Source organism: Rhipicephalus microplus, chromosome X (assembly GCF_043290135.1).
Source record: "Rhipicephalus microplus isolate Deutch F79 chromosome X, USDA_Rmic, whole genome shotgun sequence".
NCBI classification, from domain to species: domain Eukaryota; kingdom Metazoa; phylum Arthropoda; class Arachnida; order Ixodida; family Ixodidae; genus Rhipicephalus; species Rhipicephalus microplus.
This window is the reverse complement of record NC_134710.1, coordinates 1645696-1666948: the sequence shown is the minus strand read 5'-3', so window position 1 is coordinate 1666948 and position 21253 is coordinate 1645696. Positions and strand designations below refer to the sequence as shown.

Here is a 21253-nt window from a genome sequence, read left to right as displayed (position 1 = left end):
CGGAAACGCATGCCGCGTTTTGAACGATCCAAAAATGCAACTGGCGGTTGGCGCCGGCATTGATGTAGAAAGCTTGCATGCAAGCCGAGAAGTTACCCCGCCCAAAGCACATGTGTGTATCTTACACAGTGAGACCGTGGAAGCGTCTGCTATCCGACGCACGGGGTTCGTATGCGACGCCGTCAAAAAGAGCGGTAGCGAGGTATTGCGTGAAAGCCATCATGAGGTGACGTTTCCGGAATGTCTTTGTGAAACTCGCGCTGTGGTTGGAAGTGGTCTTTGACGTCAGCAGGCGAGTGAATCTAGTAGCACATGCTCCCAGTGGAGTAAAAACATGGCCACCAGCCGTCTGAATGTGCGAGTTGTTCCACGGCGTAATTAATTTTTTTAGCGGCGAGGCCAGTTTCACATTCAAGGTAGTGTAATCGGCGCCGGTGTCCACTAACGCGTCAACCGCGTAACTATCAATCATCACTGGTATGTCAAAGTGAAAGCCGGTTGTATTGTGCAACAGTACAAGATGTCGTATTAGTATCGTTACGTCTCTGCGTTGATTGGAGGTCTTAAGCAGTTTGATGTTCAGTGACCCCATCCCGAGAGGTCGCTCTAGTTATCTTTCTCTGTGGGGACTGGGAGATTGTGCGGTAGAATACCCCTGGGTCAGCTGTCGCGGAGGCAATGTCTCGCGGAATGTTTTTTTTTTCTTTTTCAGCTACAGCTGCAGTTCATTCTTTGCCAGATTCTCTTGTTAAAGGCGCTATTCAGCGACTTGTCTCGAGGAAGGCGCCTCGAGAAAGAATGAGAGTCTGAACAGAAAAAAGCTGCATCCAGTCAGTCACTGCGCGCGCTGCGCCCCAAACCAGACACTCCACAGTCCTCCCGACCGGGCTGCAGAAATTAGGCGCCTTTCTCCTCTTCCAACCAATATCACTACCACCCCAAACAAGCGCGCCGCCGCATGCGTCCTCCGGGGCAATCGAGGGTCGACATTTGAGCACTTTTGTGCGCTTCAAGGCCGTTTTAGAGAATGAGCCCGTTCCAAAAAGCTTCTATAGTTTTTTGCGAGGCAGGTTTCAGGCGACCATGAAAACTCGTGTTGGGATTGGTTATCCTCGGCTTCGCTGATTGGTCTGCGCACCCGTGGATGCTGGAAAAGTCTATTTAAGCAGCGACTCGGGCTCTGTTTGAGGTGAGCGGACTCGGGGTCAACAGCGCATCTCACCACCGGAGACCAGTCATGCAAGCTGTGGGGTATGCAATCGTTTTCCATGTTTTGTATTTGTGACTTAGTGCATCGTGTAAATTCACGTTTTGTTAGATAAATAAACCCCCAATGAGTGCTCCCCGAAATCACCGTGTCGACTTGTCATTGCTTGCCTGTGCGGAATTGCTCCCACGTTTCTTCGCCTCGACGGTCTTCAGATGAGTCTAGCTTAAACAACCCCGAAGTTTCGTTACAAAGTGGTGGAGGTTGCTCGGTAGCGATATTACCGTTCAAGAATTATGCCCCGAGTCAATAACAAACATCAGCAAACAACCTTAGACTTCTCTACTATACCGGAACCCCCTACCTTCCTCTCCGCTATGTCTACCCCCCAAGTCAAACCTTTCGTCGGACCCCTAGTGTTCAGAGGCGCGCCGGAGGAATCTATTTCTGAGTGGCTACTTTAATACGAGCACGTAGCATCACTGAACAATTGGGACCAAACCACAAAGGTTAAATTGTTATATTTAGCATTAGAAGGAGATGCAAAAAAGCGGCACATGACACAAATTTTAACGGGTGCCCCAAGTTCATAAAAAGAGTGGGCGACGCTCTTGAAAACTTTATTGACAAGTCAGTACTCAATTGAAATCGCCCATTTGTGTCTACAAAACTGGAGCTAGCTGCCTTCCAAAACCCCAGAGCAGTATTATAAGACGCCGCACACATTTGCGCTAGGGTCAACCCGTCTATGACAGAAAACGATCGGTTGGGACACCTTTTGCGCAGTCTGCGTCCGCATATTCAAGAAAAAAAGATAATTGCCAACCCAGAAACGTGCGCTACATTCCTCCAAATTTTGCAGCGCATTAATCAGGCATCTTTAACGAGTCGTGCGTCAGGGCCCCAGCCGATTGGCACGTACTATTCTACCGAAATGCAGTCAGGGACGCAAAACATCGCGTAACCGGTTGGAATAGCACCCGCCGGAGCAACAATACAGCCCCCTCCGTGTGTCGCCACCTGGGCCGCGGCCGAGCTGCGTTGCTCGCGGGAGGCTCCCGACCACGAAAGAGACCTAAAGGCAATTGCCGACTCCATCGAGTCGCTTTTGACCGGCTCAAAAGCATCGAGGACGAGATCCGTCGCCCTCCAATGCCTTGGCCACCGCGAAATTCCAGCACCAACGACGGCCGTCCCCAATGCCAAATTTGCCGTCTGATAGGCCGCATAGCGCAACAGTGCTGGCAACGGTTTCGAGATGACAGGAACGATCAAGTGGCGCCTGTGGAGAACCAGTATGGGCAGCATAGCCCTTCGGAAAACGAGAACAGCCATTTCTAGGGGTTCAGCCTGGCCGCCCCATCGCCACAATATCTGAAAGTCAGGCGATCACAACCCAGTTATGTGACAGTTTGAGCAGGCTAACGCCGCCACGCTTTATCGCCTTCCCCATGATCCTGCGTTGGTAAGCGAACAAACCCCCTTACCATTTCTGGTTCTGGATCAGGGAAATGTTGGAAAAAAGCAGAGAGAGAACTCGTGGATGAAAAGCATCATGCAACACCTCGAACAGCCGGGCATTCCCGTTGTCAGAAAAATTTTAAGAAAAACGACACGGAGCTTTCGGCTGGTCGATGGTGTATTGCATCGAAGGGCTCAGGGGTTTCGGGATCGCATGGCCCTCGTTGTTCCTCACAGCTTGAGAATCGACGTTACAAGACATTGCCATAAAGACATAGCGGAAAGTCACCTCGGACTCCGGTGAACTTAGGAGAAAGTGACGGGGTGCTACTTTTGCCCGGATATTTTGCGCATGTACGCAATCACGTAGCGTCCTGCCCGGAGTGCCAGACGACAAAACCGGAACCCGGCGTCCCTCCGTTTGTTTGTTTGTTTGTTTTTTTTTGCATGGCAGCAAACCACTTTTGCCCATAGATGCGAGCCCCCACTCTCAATGCGGGAACGAGACAGTCCCGCACCGGCTTAACAAAGCCCCCAAAAGATAAATGCAAAAGAAAACAGCGAGCAAAAAAACAAGGTCTACGAAACCAAACGACGCCGTCACCTCTATCATGAGGGGGACTTGCTGTACGTCTCGACTCCCCTACGCGCAAGGAGAAAGATAACCAAGCTTTATGGCAGCGACAGCAGACCTTACCGTCTTCTGCACCGCGTAGGCGAAAACATCTGGGAGATGTTACCCCAAGATAAGCAAGAACGCCCCTTTGTTAGTGTTAAGCGTCCAAAGCCCTACCACGCTCGATCCTCTTCTGATGCCGCCGACGCCGACGATGAATCTGGTGATAATCAGGAGGTGCGTGATCGAAGTGGTGATGTGCGCGAGTGCAGAGCAAGGAGTAATATCCACTAACAACATCAAGGTGTTCACGTGAGCGGGTGCAGTGCGAACAGTGATGAACAGGAATTGCATCCAATTGTTGCGCGCGAGTGCGGTTCGCGAGTGGGTCAAGAACTCCGTTTGCGACATGGTGTGTGCGGGACAGAGGCCAGTGTTCCAGTACAACAGCATGAAGGCTCCCACACTGACACTGAATTTTACACCGACTGGAAGACATTTTCAAGTGGTAACAACGCACAACAGAATGTCGGCGCTTACGACACGGACACAGAGTTGTATTACAGTGTCGACGAGTGAACTGCAATGGTTTCTGTTTCGCGATGATTTTTGTTTTTCATCTGTGGTTTTAAATATGTAATTGTTTCAAGCTTTTCACCTTTCAGACACATGTATAAGCATCTTCAAATAAGCACATCACATACTTGTTGAATGCGAAAACCTTCTTGTGTTTTTAGTCTATTTGTTTTCGTGTTTGGTAGATAAAACAAGTGGGTCACTCTTTTTTGTAGGGGGGAGGTGTCGCGAAGGCAATGTCTCGCGGAAAGCCTTTTCTTTTTCAGCTACAGCTGCAGTTCATTCTTTGCCAGATTATCTTCTTAAAGGTGCTATTTAACGACTTGCCTCGAGGAGGGTGCCTCGAGAAAGCATGAGAGCCTGAACAGAAAAAGCTGCATCAGGTCGATCACTGTGCGCGCTGCGCCCCAAACCAGACAGTGCACCGTCCTCCCGACCGGGCTGCAGAAATTAGGTGCCTTCCTCCCTTTGTAAACAATACCACCACCACCCAAAACGAGCGCGCCGCCGCTTGCGTCCTCCGGGGCAATCGGGGGCCGACTTTTGAGCACTTGTGTGCGCGTCAAGGCCGTTTTAGAGAATGTGCCCGTTTCAAAAAGCTGCTACAGTTTTGTTGCGAGGCCGGCTTCACGCAACCATGAAAAAACCTCGTTGTGGTTGGTTATCCTCGGCTTGCTTGATTGGTCCGCGCACCCGTGGATGCTGGAAAGCCCTGTTTAGGCAGTGACTCGGGCCATTTTTTGGGTGAGCGGACTCGGGGTCAACAGTGCATCTCACCACCGGAGACCAGTCACGCAAGCCGAGGAGTATGCGATCATTTTTAATGTTTTGTATTTGTGACTTAGTGCAATGTGTAAATTTAAGTTGTGTTAGATAAATAAACCCCCAATGAGTGCTCCCCGAAATCATCGTGTCGACTTGTGATCGCTTACCTGTGCGGAAATGCTCCCACGCTTCTTCGCCTCGACGGTCTTCCGATGTGTCTTGCTTAAACAACCCCGAAGTTTCGCTACACAGCGATGAAAATCGCCTCGGCGACCGCGAACGCGACTGGCGGACGGCAATGCAAGATGCTGGGCGAGGTAGTTTTTGATGTAATGGGTTCGTTGGCCTTACAGGGATGGCGGTGAGTACGCAGAGAAGCCGCGAAGCCCAAGGCGGTGGTATGGGCACTGGCGGTGCAAGTGATGCGCTTCACTGTGGTGAAAGCACATAGGCCGGTGGTCGGGTGTATAGGTATATATGTGGGGTTTAAAGTCCCAAAGCCAACGCGGAGCATGCGCACTCAATCGCAAGGGCGGCTCGTGCCCTGCGTCGTCTGCTACTTCCCCGCCCAAGCGCTCGGCGCGCGCTAACGCCGTGCTATGTTTAATGATTGAAAGGAAAAGCTGGCTATGCCCGTTGATTGATTGATATGTGGGGTTTAACGTCCCAAAACCACCATATGTTTATGAGAGACGCCGTAGTGGCGGGCTCCGGATAATTCGACCACCTGGGGTTCTTTAACGTGCGCCCAAATCTGAGCACACGGGCCTACAACATTTCCGCCTCCATCGGAAATGCAGCCGCCGCAGCCGGGATTCGAACCCGCGACCTTCGGGTCCGCAGCCGACTACCTTAGCCACTAGACCACCGCGGCGGGGCGGCGGTTGCGTGTACGCCAAATATCTGACTTCCGAAGGGACGTGCACCTGTCATCGATGTAATGGACTGGATGCGTCACGGACAAAGAATGGTGGCGTATATATATCGTTGTATGGTCTCACGGCAGTATTCAGGACGGACTGGCGCAGAACTGTCAGGAGGGAAGGGGCCCCGTAGTGCTTGGTGCAGCTCCTCTCTGATAACCGCTGCAATCGAGCCAGACCTAGGATGAGGTGTCACGCCACTCTTCTGCAACTCTTCGCACACCACGAAACGAATGAGTTCTCGTATGCTGTCGTTGGTTCTAGTTTTGGTGAGAATGTCTGCAGCGCACATGCCATTAACTTGCCTTTCATACATGCTGGAAAGTTGTTGCAGCATCTTTTACATGGTCCCAGCCTCGGTAAAAAACTCTGCGATAGTCGTAGAAAAGTAACTTTAATTACTGCGCTAAGTAGCATGGCCCCTAAAAGCTCACATTTGCAGCGCTCACCAAATGAACGCATGGAATTAATACCATGGTTCCAGAGAAAATCAAATGCCAGCAATCTGCGTGGCAATCAAGTATTCTACTACACAGCCGTGCCAGGTCCCGAACTATCAAGTAGACTGTAATGTTCGTGAAACGTCAGTAGTGGTTACAGTGCTGGCTGTCCAATATTATAACAGTACGACCGTACTCTTTTCATACAGCCGTCACGTTGAGTTAACGACAATTGCAGTGAAGCGCCATCAATTGAAGGTCACTTACCTAGCAGTGTTCATGGCTGTCATCCTCACTGACAGAAGCGCTGCATATCAGCTTGCCGCTTCTGGTGTCCAATACCCTTGTTACTGTTGGCATTGTTATACAACTATAAGCATTTGGGCTGTTTAACATATGCCTGAGCGTACAGCATTTGTACATATATTTAGCGTCAATTCGTAACGTTTCGTTCAATAAAAATATTACAACAAACAACATGGTCACTTTCCTTTCACATGCTTCAAATGACATCGATTCCCAAGGTGCGTGGGATCTGCTGAAATTTTCCTTTTCTTCGCTTTTCCAGTCATTGGCTTTCCTCTATTCCCATAGCCATCTAGTCCTTCGGAGAACGAGTAAACTACTTCTCTTTGGCGCCACAGCGTCCTACGCTGGCATTCGCGAAGATAGGACAGCCCTAAACTTCTCCACGCTTAGAAATAAATAGCCGAGCTTAGAATATCCACACTTAACTTTCGTAACTAATAGCAACAACTTTTCTTTATTAGTAATGCTGTATAACGCAAGCAGGCTTAGGAGTTCTGCATTGCAGCAGTTGAATAGTATAGATATAGACTCTGCATCTACGTGCCGTACTGAACTAACGTGACTTAAGAGACTGTTGAGGCGAGCTCGTGTGTACGGATTCATTAGAAACACGGCGCTTAACGAACGCATGAGACTAGAACAACGACTTGCACCAACAGCTGGTTTATTGTGCGTCAACATATATAAAGCGGTAAAAAAAAATAAAGGAAGCAATCAGGAAAGAGAAACATGATGATGACATTGATGCTACCACTTAATGGCCGAGATACCGGAATTTCTTGTCAGTTAAGGAAAAAAGAATAAGGCTCGTATTCACAAACGCTCCTCCACTCGACCCTTCACTCGAAACGCTCCTTAAGTGGCGTTTTCCTATTCACGAACAGCCCTTCACTTGAAACGCTTCCTTCACTTGAAAAAATCTTGAGCGTTTCCTCGAGATTGTCAAGGAAGCGATCGAGCTACCTTGAATCGTCCCTCGAGTGAAATATTTGCGCCAGCATCGCGTCCATGACGGAGCCCGTCTCACTTTGACGGCGTTTCTCGATCAAGTAGGCTGCCACCGCCGCGTTCTTTCGACAATGACGGTGCGCGTTTACTACGGAGCTGTCTTCGAACGGTTCAGCAACGGCTACTGTGGCGCCGGCACAAGCGGGCGTGGTGTCAAAAGGAACACTCACCAGTGCCGTGATGTGTTGCGTTCCGCGCATGAGCCAGTGGATTACCTGCCTTCGGGTGTGCGTATACCCTTCGTGCGAGTGCTCCATGACTTACTGTGGATTCCAGTGCTTTGAAGAGTTTTGATGAAGCTCGCACACCGCATCAGTTCAAGCGTGGTGCGAAAGCTTGACAAGCAAGCAGCATAGCAAACTTTTGATGCGCTGGGTTCACCGTACTTTAAAGTGGCTTCCTCTCCAGTGAACCTTTGCTGCCCAAGCCGAAATTTACGACGAAGCACACCTTCGTTAGACGACCATCTGTACCAATGAGAAGGTAAGTTCTCCTGTGTTTTTTTTTATTTTTTTCCTGCTTCGGTCAGATTACTATTGAAGACAGTTTAAGAAAAGCACAACACAATACGTTGGACGCAATCAGTGTGCTGCTGTAGCTACTACGCGTGAAACATGGCTTCTTTATACAGTGTCTATGCAGCTCACAATACCAATGAACAACCAAGTACACATTTAGGGGATCAAGCAGATGATCATGTTCTGTGAAACCTGCATGTACGCAAAAGTGCGTCGAGTGTCGTATGAAAACGCAAACATATGAATTATAAATACTGCAGATACATAATGATTGTTTTTTTTAATTTAACCCCATTCCTACCCCCCGAAGAAGAATTTCTGGCTATGGAACTGATTCGTGCAATTAGATAATGAAATTATATACCCATATGCCTGGTCAGCTGCCCAAGTGCCTGAGCCAAACATGTGTCAAAATAGTCAAAGCTCAATACTTCAACCATGTCTGTTCTTGAACGCGAGACATACTAATGAATGTGCGCACAGCTAGAATTAAAGAAAAATGCGGCTTTTGTATCCAAGCTATTACGTTTTTCTAATATTATTTCTTGTCTCTTTTGTGCAGGGGACCAGCTGCCGACAGAAGAACACAGAGAAAAGGCCTTCTAGAATCTGCTGTATTATCAATGCATTGCAGAGTTTGTACGACTGTATACAAAAGCACAAAAAGAGCAGTGAATGCGGGCAGCTACACTGCATTAGGTGCGCTATGGTGTCTACTTCCTTAATCTTATTTATGATGTCCTCCGAGCTCGTACTTTATCTTTACAGTGTGTAGGTTGCATATGTTTGATTGATGAACACTTTTCATTTGCATTCTTATGTTTGCCACGTTGCTCCTCATCAGCCACTTGTAATAAAGATCCATTTGCCATTCACAACTTCTGTTTTGTTCATTTATCAATACATAATTATTGTGGTGTTTGTCTTTTCATGATGAGACAGGACTGCAAAAACCACTTCTCCGATTCTACAGGAAAGCAGTTCTAGGAAAATTAAACTTGTTCTATATAAAGCAGCACCACTCCTCTTCCACGGAACTGAGATGGCGTGGTTCTAACTGGTAGACTTGCTAATGATGCAGCAATAGCGGATATTTTATTTACAGGGTTCTGACCAGATGTATCCGCGATGACTGCAATACTCTTGAGCATTTTTCACCGCTTTGTTGCACTGGTCTTCAATAAATCAGCAGAATAATATACGCTACTCTTGACGACACTTTCTCGAAGGTTGAGAGAACCCACAGGATAGTTTTTAAAACAGAACAGCGCCAAAAGTCAGACGCGGCTTCAGTTTTATGATTTCCAAAAAAAATAAAACATCCCCTATAATTTATGTTGTGCCGGGGCTTTGGAATGCAGCACAGATACCACGATTCTTTTCAACAGGTATTTCTAGTAGTTATATTGCAAATAAAATCCAAAACATTAGTGCGAAGGTCATTCATGCACTAACGATTGGGCTTCTGAGCATGCTGATGAAGGAGACGGGAAAAAAATTTAAGACGTTGCCGCTGTGTGAACTTGGAGACGGAAGCTACACAAATTTAAAGGTTACTTCTATGCGAATCTGTCAAATTAGACGCATCCACAAATGCAGGGCAAATAGAAAAACAATGCAAAAAGAATAACTTATTCCTTGGAAGTTTAAAATGTTAAAGTTGACACGCACACACATTAGTCCCTGTTAACCGACTATATATGTTACGTAATGAAGAAAACAACTTTAAAATGTATTTTTCGCCAATAGTGAAAGAAAGGCACACGATCGCTTTTCTTAACTTGCGTAGCAGTCTAATTCGAACGCTCAGCCACGAGTATAACATGCCTGGTTTTTAACGCTACCCTGGTATAAGCTGGAATATCAGTTGCGAGCAATGTCTTTCAAATTTCTTATTATACGCAGAGGAACAACTACGAAAGCGCCACGGTGAAATTCGCAGTAAATGAGAAAAATAAACATTGCACAGGCCCCTGAAATTAGGAACTGTGCACGTACTCCCGTAGCGAGAACGAATTTACGTACGAGTAATCCTTATACATAATGCGGTAGTGAATGCTAAAAGCACGCCAACATACTGTGATATATAGTAAAAAATACTCATTCCACCGCGTTATACATTCGGTGGCTACATTAGTGATCAGAAGGCTCTCAGTAAAGCTAAAGTAAACAAAGCAACAAACCATCTATTGCGCTTCCTGTCATCACTCACGTAGTTCGTTAGTCACCCCGGCGAAAGTATGCTATCAAACGACACACACGCAGACACTACCATAAATATAAACTGCAAATAATAGACACATACAAGACAAAATAAACTAAGCAGGTAGACACGTTCAGCAGCAGACGAAATGCCATCAGCTGTTCGTTCAGCTGCCTGGGTTTGACTGTTGCCAGACTTGAAGGAGGGTTTCGCTAACTCTATCAGCACAAGGCTTAGGGAAACAACACTACCACTCTAAATGCACGTATTTTGCTGTAATGTCAATTTAGAAAAAAGAATAACTAGAAAAGGCATTCTCCTAATGTACATAGATAGGCAATTCTTAACCACAATTGCGAATACTCTCGTTATCAGGCGCTTTTCTCGGCGCATGCAGTTCACTCAAGTGAAGGGAGCATTTCCAAGGCCTCCCTTGGCGAAGGAAGTGTGGAGGAGCGTTCATGAAACGCAGCGGCCCCTTGAGTGGAGGAGCACGCTCCACCTTGACTTCGTCAAGTCGAGGGGAGCCCTTGAGTGAAGAGGGGAGCCCTTGAGTGAAGGAGTGTTTGTGAATACGGGCCTAAGTGTTGCACAGATATAAGGACACTCACAGTGTGGTACGTGAAATTTTTGAAATGTTCGCGATGATGTGCAAAGGCATTGAGTGCTCCTTCACTTTAAATGGCAAGGCATATCTTGGAAAATAACAGGAAGCAACTATGTATAATGCCATGTTCACTTTTTGGCAGTCCGCGCAAATGCTCGTTCTTATCTCATGCGTTCCTTCAGCGCTACGTTTCTAATGATACTGAATCGATTTGATGCCCCGGAAAAAATTTGATGTAAAGTTCGCATGCGTTACGATTCAATGGCAGCTTTTAATAACTGATCAGCACAGCGTCATGACAGTGGAGCTTTGGTGTCAGGAGTTAAAACGTGAGTGTTCAGGAAATGTTTTTGAAGGAGTTCGCACACAGTAGTTGTAGCAGCTGTACGTATGAAATGCAGCAGTGACATTGTACACTTATGTCGAGGCATGCAAATGCTCGGATAGGCGCGATGACGTATGAAGTTTCGCACATGGCAGTCACGTGAGGCCATTCCGCGCGCAAGACGCGCGCGCTGGCAAGGGGACTGGAAGTGGCGCCGCTATCACGCCACGTTCTTGACTTCGTGACTTCAAACTCTGACTATGGACTTTCGTCCGCGTCATGTAGTGGCATGCTACATGATGCCTTCGTGTGTGGCATACGAATGGTCAGGCGTTCGTAGCAATCACTCTCCTGGCAGACATTGCTCGTAAGGTGGTGGCCCCGATTCCTGCACGATGTACTCATCGTACGGAGGAGGCTTGGAGTTTCGCACGGTAAGCATGACGTTTAGGGATGCATCGTCAGTGCTTGTAAGCTGGTAGCTGCCATAGGACGGCGTCATCTCTTGGCAAGCGTCCATCGTTGTTCCGTACGACCTGTACAGCATCGATCGACGCGTATCGGAGGGTAGCGTTCCTGAAACGACGCAAGCCACGTAATAATGAGACCCAAAATGGCCCGCCAATATTTTAAGTGCGAATCATTTCTAAGCAAAATTTGGCGACTTTGAGCATATCTATCTATCTATCTATCTATCTATCTATCTATCTATCTATCTATCTATATATCTATCTATCTATCTATCCGCTTATGTTTGGGTGCTCTCGTGGCCATCCCCTTAAGATGGCATGAACCAAAGTTAGCATGGCAGGGTAAGATGATTTGACCAATATGACGCACTGGTCAAGACATGAATAATGTCACAAGGGCCTGTCGCGTACATCGTCAAACACTTCCAGCCAGACAGTGGCACATACCCTCGGGCGTGTATGTGCCGCTGGTGTGCGGGTAAGGGCCACAGGTGACTGACACTTCGTATCTGCCCAGGAGCTACGAGAACACACATGGGCAATTTGAACGCCTGAGCGTTAAGCAATACCCGACATCCTTAGCGTCGACCCAACGAAGGCATAAAATGGGTATCAGTGTTAAGAAAAACCTGACATAGGCAGCGTTGACCCCCAGACGAACGCAAATATTAAGTTTCAGGGTCCCAGCAGGAATCGAACCCAAGCATTCCGCATGGTAGTCAAGCGTTCTACCACAAAGCTTCGTCAGGTCTGGGAACTATTTTTCAAATAGACACTAATCAACAGTGGTTGTGTTGCTGCCAACCCAATTTTATAAGCATTACATATGTACTCCTTTGATACAACCGTCACGTCGGGTTAACGTCAATTGGAGTTAGGTGCCATGCGCTGAAGCTGATTTATGTAGCAGAGTCCAGGGCCAGCATCTTCGCGAGCATCAGCGCTTCATATGAGCTTCTGGTGTTGCTAATACGCATGTGCCAGTTGACATCGTTGCGCAAGTGCAAACAACTCGTTATATAAACATCTGCAACTCTTCAACATATGTATTTGCGTGCAACATTTGTACATATGTTTAGCTTCATTTCATGACGTGTCACTCCATTAAAAAAATTGCAACACAGTCACCTTCCCTTCGCATAACGTCGAACAGAATATGGCGAACGTCTAGCAGTACAAAACATTGCAATTGTGACATGCGTGTAATGAAAAACATGATTACATTCTACGCTTATAGCCCGCTGGCGGCCGTTTCGCTAACTTCACTTATATCAAAATTGGTATCACGTGACGCGAACAGACGACGAAGGTAAGTGACACGTCCAAACATAATAACCATGACATGTGTGTCGTGTAGAACATGACTACATGCTAAGCTCATAGCGCGCTCGCGGCCGTTTCGCTAGCTTCTTATATACCTAATTTGGTATTACGGGACGTTATAGGATGAAAAACAAAAATGACAGGCCCAAACATAATAATAATGACATAGAAGCCATATATGGCATAATTTACGGCCACCTCGTAACGTTGTGGTAATTTTAAAGTGACATATCAACCTTCCTAATACGTGCTTCACATATTATTGATTCCCACTGTATACGTGGAATCTGCCTTTTTTTTCCACCTCTCATTTTTCGCGGGGCCCGCTCGGATCACTATGTATACGATGTAGTAATCACTGCCTAGATTTACGTTCGTGTTGGCCCAACGGGGGTCAAGTATGTTCTTTATGAATGTCAGGTGTGGTGTAGTGTCTCTGCTGACGCTATTTCCCATCCAGGTTGAATCGTGTGGATTGGTCACCATTCAGCGTGAGCCCCTCGTGTTGCGCGTCGTTCCACAGGTTGCGGCCTTTAACGTTCCTAATGGTGTAACCACAGGCGGCGTGTGGTGCGTTAAAGTATCCCACGATGATCAGTGCCTGTCTGCCCGCGACGTTTCGCACTTTGCGTAAAAGTGAGCCAAACTTCACCTTCTGTCGTGGTGGGCTGTATACGCTCCACACAAACAAGCTTTCCTCCTTTTTTCGAGAGGGGATGATTTCTAGTAGGACGTTGTCTATGTTTTATACGCCGGTGTCGTTTTCTGCAGCCGTGATATTTTGGCCTATCAGTGTGGTCACTGCTGCTGTTTCACCTAGTAGTAGTAATAGACTTTTATTCAGCCACCTATAGTGCTGTATGATATCTACCCGGATAAACGCTCCCTCCCGTTTCCAGGAGGGCGATTACATCTGGTGCTTGCTTCGTTTTATTGTGATAGCAATTATATGGCAACTCTCAGCTGGATTTCGCCGTCAGTGTGGGTGTCGATGTCATGCCCCGTATATGTATACGTATCTATATATATGAAAACGCAATAAAGACAAAAATCCAGAAAAAAAAACTCTGGCGCGTGGAATCGAACGTGGGACCTCCACGTCGTGAAAGCGACGCGTTAACCACTGAACCACTGAGAGGTTTTTTTAGAGGTACCTTCTTCAACGTTCGAACGGCAAGCTATTTATATAATAATAATAATAATAATAATAATAATAATAATAATAATAATAATAATACGTTTACTTCATCACCATTGTGTACATGATGACAGGGGCCCGCAGTAAAAGCTGCAAAATCCGAATATCAAAAAACAGCTTGACTGAGCTGCTGACCCCTTCGGGGTCAGCAGCTCACTTCGGTCGTGGGGAAAACGCCCGAAACTATGGCGCTCCGGTTCCTCCAGTGGATCGCTTCTGCACTTGATTTCCTCGTCGCTGAACAGTCCGGCTTCAGAGCCCTTCGAGCGACAACGGACTCGATCTCGGACGTCGTGAGCCTTCTTGAGCAGGCCAAGCACCACGGGGAGGTGGGATACCTCGTTCTTTTTGACGTCAGGAGTGCTTTCGACTCGCTCCCATACAACACTATCCTCGACGCCCTTCGTGAGATACGTGTGTGCGGAAACATGCTCCGCTACGTCAAGGCTTTCCTCAGTGGCTGGGGTTTTCGTGTGCGCGTCGCTGGTGAACTCAGCGGGTGTCAGCGGGCCTCGGGCGGTGTCAGCGGCTGTGCAGCAGGGCAGCGTGTTGAGCCTTTTTCTGTTCAACGTAGCTTTCGCACGCCTCATCAACCACATCTCGTGCGGCTCTGCCTTCAAGGTGCGTGCTGTTGCTTACACCGACGACGTTGCGCTTTTCTCAAGTGAACCCACCTTTCGTGGTCGCCAAGTCCACGAGGGACTCCAGGCTGCCATCGATGAAGTAGACGGCTTCATCACGGGCATCGGGCTCCAGCTCCCTGCCGCCAAGACAGAGGCCATGCTCGTCCACCCAAAGCGCTCGGGGCGATTCACTGTCCTGAAGCTCGTCTTTCGCGGCCACCGGCTGCCGTGGAAGCGCAGAGTGCGCTATCTTGGTCTCGCCATCAACCACCGGCTCAGCTGGAGGCCCGCAATGGCGTTCATTCGCAGTGACTTACGAAGGATTGGTGGCCTGGCCTCCTGCGTCCTCGCCCGTGGCAGAGCTGCTTCCCGGACATCGCGCTCCGGTTCTTCAACGCGGTAGCCTCGGCCAGGGTCCTCTACGCGGTCCCGCTCATCGCGCTACGACCCACGCAATGGGACGCACTCGACCCCTTCACCGTGGCGTCGTTCACTACCTGTACGGCCTGCCGCGCTCATCGCCGTTCAGCCCCACACTGGCGGAGGCTGGAGAGGCTTCCTTCTGACTTCGGGCGAGAGGCAGCGAGCTACGCCACATAAATCGCATGTACCTCACGTCCGAGGGTAGACGCTTGGCTATACGACTCCTCGATCACCCGCACTCGGGCATGGAGGCACTGCGCCGTGTCGCCCAAGGGGCTGACAGAAATTAGGTGCCTTCTTCCTCTTTCTAGTGTGGCATACTTTTCTTCTTCTGGCACGACACACTTGGGACATAAGCTAGTAGTGGGTAGTCTGCTGAGGAGAAAAAAAAAGTAGTTGGAAAGAAGTAGCAAGGGTGGTAGCTAGTTGTCCGTGAACGCTCGAACCTGGTGGAGAGCCCGAGGAGCCCGAAGAGTTGAGATTTGAATTGCATTCCTTGATCGGTTGTGACTCGACGAGGAGTGCCGAAGCATGAAACCCAGCCGGGGAAGAAGGCTGATGCGAGACTTCTGCGGTGATCATTTCGAGCGGCCACACCTCGGGCCAATGAGTGTAACGATCGATGGCGGTGAGGCAATAGTGGTGTGGCATACTTTTCTTCTTCTTCTGGCACGACATACTTGGGACATAAGCTAGTAGTGGGTAGTCTGCTGAGGAAAAAAAATTGCCCGCAGCTTCCCTCGGGGGAACACTGAGGAGGATGCGGACCATATAATTGGTTAACTGGGTGTTAAAGTGCGACTTACTTGGGTCGATGGCTAAATTGGTTAACGTGGTTGTAAAATGGGGTGTTAAATTGCGACTTACTTGGGTCGATGGCTAAATTGGTTAACGTGGTTGTAGGAGGGGGTGTTAAATGAGTGAACACGTGCACACGTATGCGAAAGGGCGGCGCTGGTCGAAGGGACGTCGATCATTGTGTTTGTGGATTCGTTGGAATTTATTTCACCGCGACCTTGGACGTCGACGCGCCGTACAAACCAACCGACGAGCGGCAACTGAGCGAGCGAGCGCCGACCTTGAGTATATATACAGCACGACGGCGCATGCACTGTCAGCTGTTGAATGTTCTCGAAGCGCGACGCCACATGCGCGTCCACTGGAGAGTCAGGAGAATTGTAGATGTCGAACGCGGTGTGTAGAGGAGGAAGGGTGCACAGATGGTGGAGGAGTGAAGCGCGCGCGGTGTGTAGAGGAGGAAGGGATGCACAGATGGTGGAAGAGTGGGCGACGGCGCGACGGCGCATGCGCGCGCGTCAGCTGTCGAATGTTCGAGAAGCGGTGCGGACGGCGCGGACGGCGCACTACAAGGCGCGAGTATAAGATGCTTCCGCATCTAAAACAAGAAGCAGTTGGAACAATGGCGGAGATGCATTAATAAACCGCGCTGTGTTTTCGGAACCGCGTTTCAGAGTGCTATATTTATTGGTGACCCGGACTACGAACGCGCAACCTTCCATGGAGCAGCGTGAGCATCTCGACAGCCTGAGCCCTGGTACCGCTGCCACTGCACCCGGCCATGTACCCTCTTCGGGTGTTGTTGGAGGTACTGCTACCATGACGCTACCACAGCTGTGGCTTGCCGATCCTTCGTTATTGTTCATTCAAGTCGAGAACAAGTTCCGCATTCATTGCATCACGTCAGAAGTTCGCAAGCATGAGCTCCTCGTTGAAGCGTTGCCGCAACAGACAATGGCCGAAATACGCGACATCCTCGTGGGCCCGCCTGGTGAAACTCTATATACGACAGTCAAACAGGCTCTTCTTCACCGACCCGTCCCGCCTAAGCATTGGCGCATTCAGCAACTTCTGTGCAACGAAGAGCTCGGGGACCGCCGTCCCACACAGTTTCTACGTCACCGGCAGCACCTGCTTGGGGACCAGCCGGACGGCTTGGAAACATCCATACTACGTGAGTTGTTTCTACAGCGTCTTCCACCTACCATGCGAATGGCTCTTGTCCCAGCTCAGGATAAGCTGCTGTAGGAGCTGGCAGAAATGGCCCATGACATGATGGACGTTGCTCCGGCCGTCATAAACGCTGCCCACACCTCTCCGATTTCCGAAGCAGATTCCATTCGAAAAACGGTAATAGATCTAGCAGCTGAGGTCTCCAACTTGCGTCTGTAATCGCTGAGCATTCGCAACCTAAATGACCAGCCTCGTCCACATTGACCATCTCTCACGTCGGCTGCTCCGCCACGGCCCCTCCACCAGCCCGAGCACTGCTTTTCACCGCAGAACACACGCTATTATCACCGGCGTTTTCGTGCCACGGCTCGCAGATGTGTGCCACCTTGCTCATGGCGCATGGAAAACGCTCCGGCCGATTGTCAATAACAGCGGCGGGCGATCAAAGCCAAGCATCAAGCCGCCTCTTCCACATAACCAACAGAACCACAGGTCTGCGCTCGCTGGTGGACACTGGAGCAGAAGTCAGCATAATTCCAGCGTCCAAAACTGACCGGCGTCTTCGCGAGAAGTCAACTCCTTTACAAGCGATCAATTCTTCGGTCATCGCAACTTACGGACAGAAGTCTCTGACCCTTGATCTCGGTTTTAAGAAGTTTCAAGAACCTCTACAGTTTTTTGACCAGATGGAAGTGACCATGGAGGGAGAAAGTGCTTCGAAATACAAACTGGAGGATAATACTGGACGGCTACCAGTTGGACAGCGAGAAATTACAGAGCAAATTCGACAGGGCAGAAGGACAAGAAACAGAGAACAACGACTTCACCAAATCACCAGAGGTAGCAGAATGTCGTCACTTCCAAGGAAAGAGTACAAGATAATTGTTCAACCTCGTAGGAGACTTCGGGTCAGCGACCATGCTGCCGCCTGCATTCCAACAGCGTCTACGAAGCGGCCAATACACCAATGAAAGTCCAAGAGCAGGACACAATCTGCCTCAACTACCAACGAAAGATCGTTGCGGTCAGCACTCCTGTCGAAGAACATGCCAACATATACCAGCGAATTGCCTGTATCAAAACAGGCACGCAAGCTTTTGATGCCAGCGCTTATGATGCAGCCCCAGAAAACACCTCTAAGGGAGTGATCCGGGGAATACCGCTGGAAGACACTGTCCGATATTTAACTAAAAACGTCGTAAGCCCCAGGAATCCAACTACGCTCGTGGCCAAGCGAATGGGCAGTACTACCAATGTAATTGTACTATTCGACGGCTACCGTGCGCCAAGCTACGTGAAATACGGCGGGGTATTGCTACAATGTTCGTTGTACAGAAAATGACTGGACGTGTGCTACCACTGTGCACGCTTAGGCATAGGGCGAATGTTTGCGCCAGCCCTGACACGATCTACCGAGGCTGCAGGATGCCAAATCCTCCCGAAAGCCACGAATGCAAGGCCAGGTGCAGCTGTGCGATGAAGACCACCCCACAGCAGGCCAAACCTGCAAAGCAATATATAAGACACCATTTCTAGTGTGGAAACGCCGCTGAGAAAGAGCCAGACAAGAACAAGAGACCGCGTCCTTCGCCGCACAAGACAGGCCATCTCACGCCGACGCAGCAAGGGACAACATATCGGAGTCCTCCACCAGTTTGCTGCATGAGAGAAAAAGCCACTGAAGGTCCAGGAACCGCTCCAGGTCCAGGAACCACCCCAGGTCTAGGAACCACACCACGTCAAAGCCACGCTCCCAGCCAAGGGCCAAAGAACCCCAAAACCCCGGCGCCGATACACCAATTAAGGTGAGCAGGGCAGACAGGGTCAAGGGGACGCGCGCGGAGGTGGAGGCTGCTTCTGACCAGAAAGTCGTCAAATTCGAGGCAGAATTAGCACGACTGAAACAAACGATTATTCATAACAATCACATAATTGCAGCCATGAGGGAGGAGAATAAAAAATTAAGGCAATAAATTCATAAATACAGAACAGGAATGGTGCAGTGCAATGACGCAATGATTATAACACAGGATAGTATAACCAGTATGAAGGAGAGCACCGATTCCCCTCTCCCAAAACGTAAGGCTGTAGAGAACAACGATTATGGTACAAGCAAGCACAAGAAAACCAAGACTGCTAACATGTTCCACAAACGTCAAGAGAAATCTGAACAATGCGTAGATTTACGAATAAGCAAAGTTGAAGAAGTTGTAAAAACGCCAATTGAGGCAACAAACGACATTACGGAGCAAATCAAAGAATGGCGAACGGCTATTATGCAGCAAATTACCACAGTTATACAACAACAGCAGGTTCACCACCAGCAACTAGATAGCTTACCTACTAGGGTAACATAACTTGAAAAATGCCCCTCTGCTACAGGCCTACAAGCCAGTGGAGTAGCGACCATTAAAACAATCATCAAACATCTGCTACTAAAGCCGGCTGTTATGAGCCCGGCGCCTGCTCAGCAATAATTGCCGCTATGGACAGACGCAACGAATACGTATTATGGCGATGGAAATGTAGAAGTTACAGAAACAAGAAAGCCATCCTACACTATTGTCTTAAATATAAAGAAAAACCAGATATCATCATACTACAGGACACGCATTGCCTCGCTAAGTTGTCTGGCTACCACTCTATAGGCAGTGCCGTGGGGGAGGCTAAAGCCCTGACAACTTTAGTGCGGAAGGACCACACGACAGTGCAATACAGCACACAGATTACCGATATAGAAAACATACTAATTGAAATCATACCCACAAGAAAAACAAGAGACAGAGTATTCACCCTAAACGTGTACAGTAACCCGAAATCCACACGGTACAGATTTTTAACTGTCGTTAAGTGCACGCTTACCATAGCGGGCGACCGAGTTGTAATTATCGGAGGGAATTTTAATGCCCCCCATTGTACGTGAGGTTATAAACTCGTCCATCCCAAGGGCAAGAATCTCTGGCTCGACTCACAGCAGGAAGGCGTAACACTCATCACTGACCCCACAATGCCGCCTAGGCAAGGAAATAGTGTGTAGTGATACCACGCCCGACCTTACTTTTTAACAAAACACGCAATCTGCGCGATGCCTGAATACACAAGACTTTGGAAGCGATCATTTTATCATTGAAATCCAGCTTATTGCGGGGCCCGCGAAACACATGGACAAACAGCTTAGGCTAGTTGACTGGGTTAAATTCAGAAATATACGAGAGGGCATCACAGAAAGCCTTACAAACATTGACCAATGGACAGCTAATCTTAAGATGAATATTTCAAAGGCAACAGATATAGTCCCACCGGAAGCTAAGCTTAAAATTCTGGACAGTTGCCTAATACATATGTGGGAAGCCAAAGAAGGGCTGAAAAAACAAACGCTGAAAAACGCAGAAACATAACAGAACACTAAGAAACGAAAATATCCACACCTAACACGGAAATCGAACAATATGCACAACAGCTTTGTTTCCAACAATGGGAAGAAACTTGTACCACCATGGACAACCAACTGAGCCTAAGCAAAACGTGGAATATACTTCGACACCTCCTAAACCCAGAAGACAAAACAGTACACAAACAAAATATGAAAAAAATTCTGCATGACTAAAAGCTTTCTCAAAGAGGTCGCACCTAAATACATATCCCAGGCACCACCATGCACTCACGCCGATTACGTAGGAGTGCCGAATCCTGACCTTGATGAAGAACTCAACGAAGCCGAGATACGTGCAGTTCTACACCAACTAAATACTACGTCGGCACCTGGCCCCTACGCCGTTACGAAAAAAAAACACTAAAAAACCTAGACGATACGTCCACTGGCAAATTAACAGACTTTATTATTGAATGCTGGAGACAAGGTCAAGTACAGCAGCAATGGAAAACGGCGCACGTCATGCTTATACCTAAGCATGGCAAACGCTTACAGCTTGAAAACCTAAGACCTATTTCACTAACTTCCTGCCTGGGTAAGGTAATAGAACACGCCTTACTGACCCAATTTGTTAACTACCCATAGGACAACAACGTACTTCCATGTACAATGATAGTATTTCGGAAAAGTCTTTGTACAAAAGACGCCATGCTACAATTAAAACACCCTATCATAGATGACCCTGGTATATCAGCTCGAGCCACCCTCGGACTTGACCTAAAGAGGCATTTGATAATGTCACCCACCAAGCCCTACTGAATTACGTCAGTAACTTAGGTTTAGGGGAGTGGACGTATAATTACATCCGGAACTTCCTAATGGATAGTTAAGCCAAATAGTTGTAGGAGGCCTGA

General features: G+C 48.4%; 1 protein-coding gene across 1 annotated transcript in view; it reads right to left on the bottom strand.

The window, feature by feature from the left end:
• Positions 1-10884: 10884 nt before the first annotated feature.
• Positions 10885-21253, bottom strand: part of LOC119175615 (uncharacterized) — a 58398-nt gene continuing 48029 nt past the window's right edge. Inside the window, exon 2 of the mRNA XM_037426517.2 lies at positions 10885-11534. Within this exon, the coding sequence (XP_037282414.2) occupies positions 11302-11534 (233 nt within the window). The 3' untranslated portion in view covers positions 10885-11301. The remainder of the gene's footprint in view (positions 11535-21253) is intronic.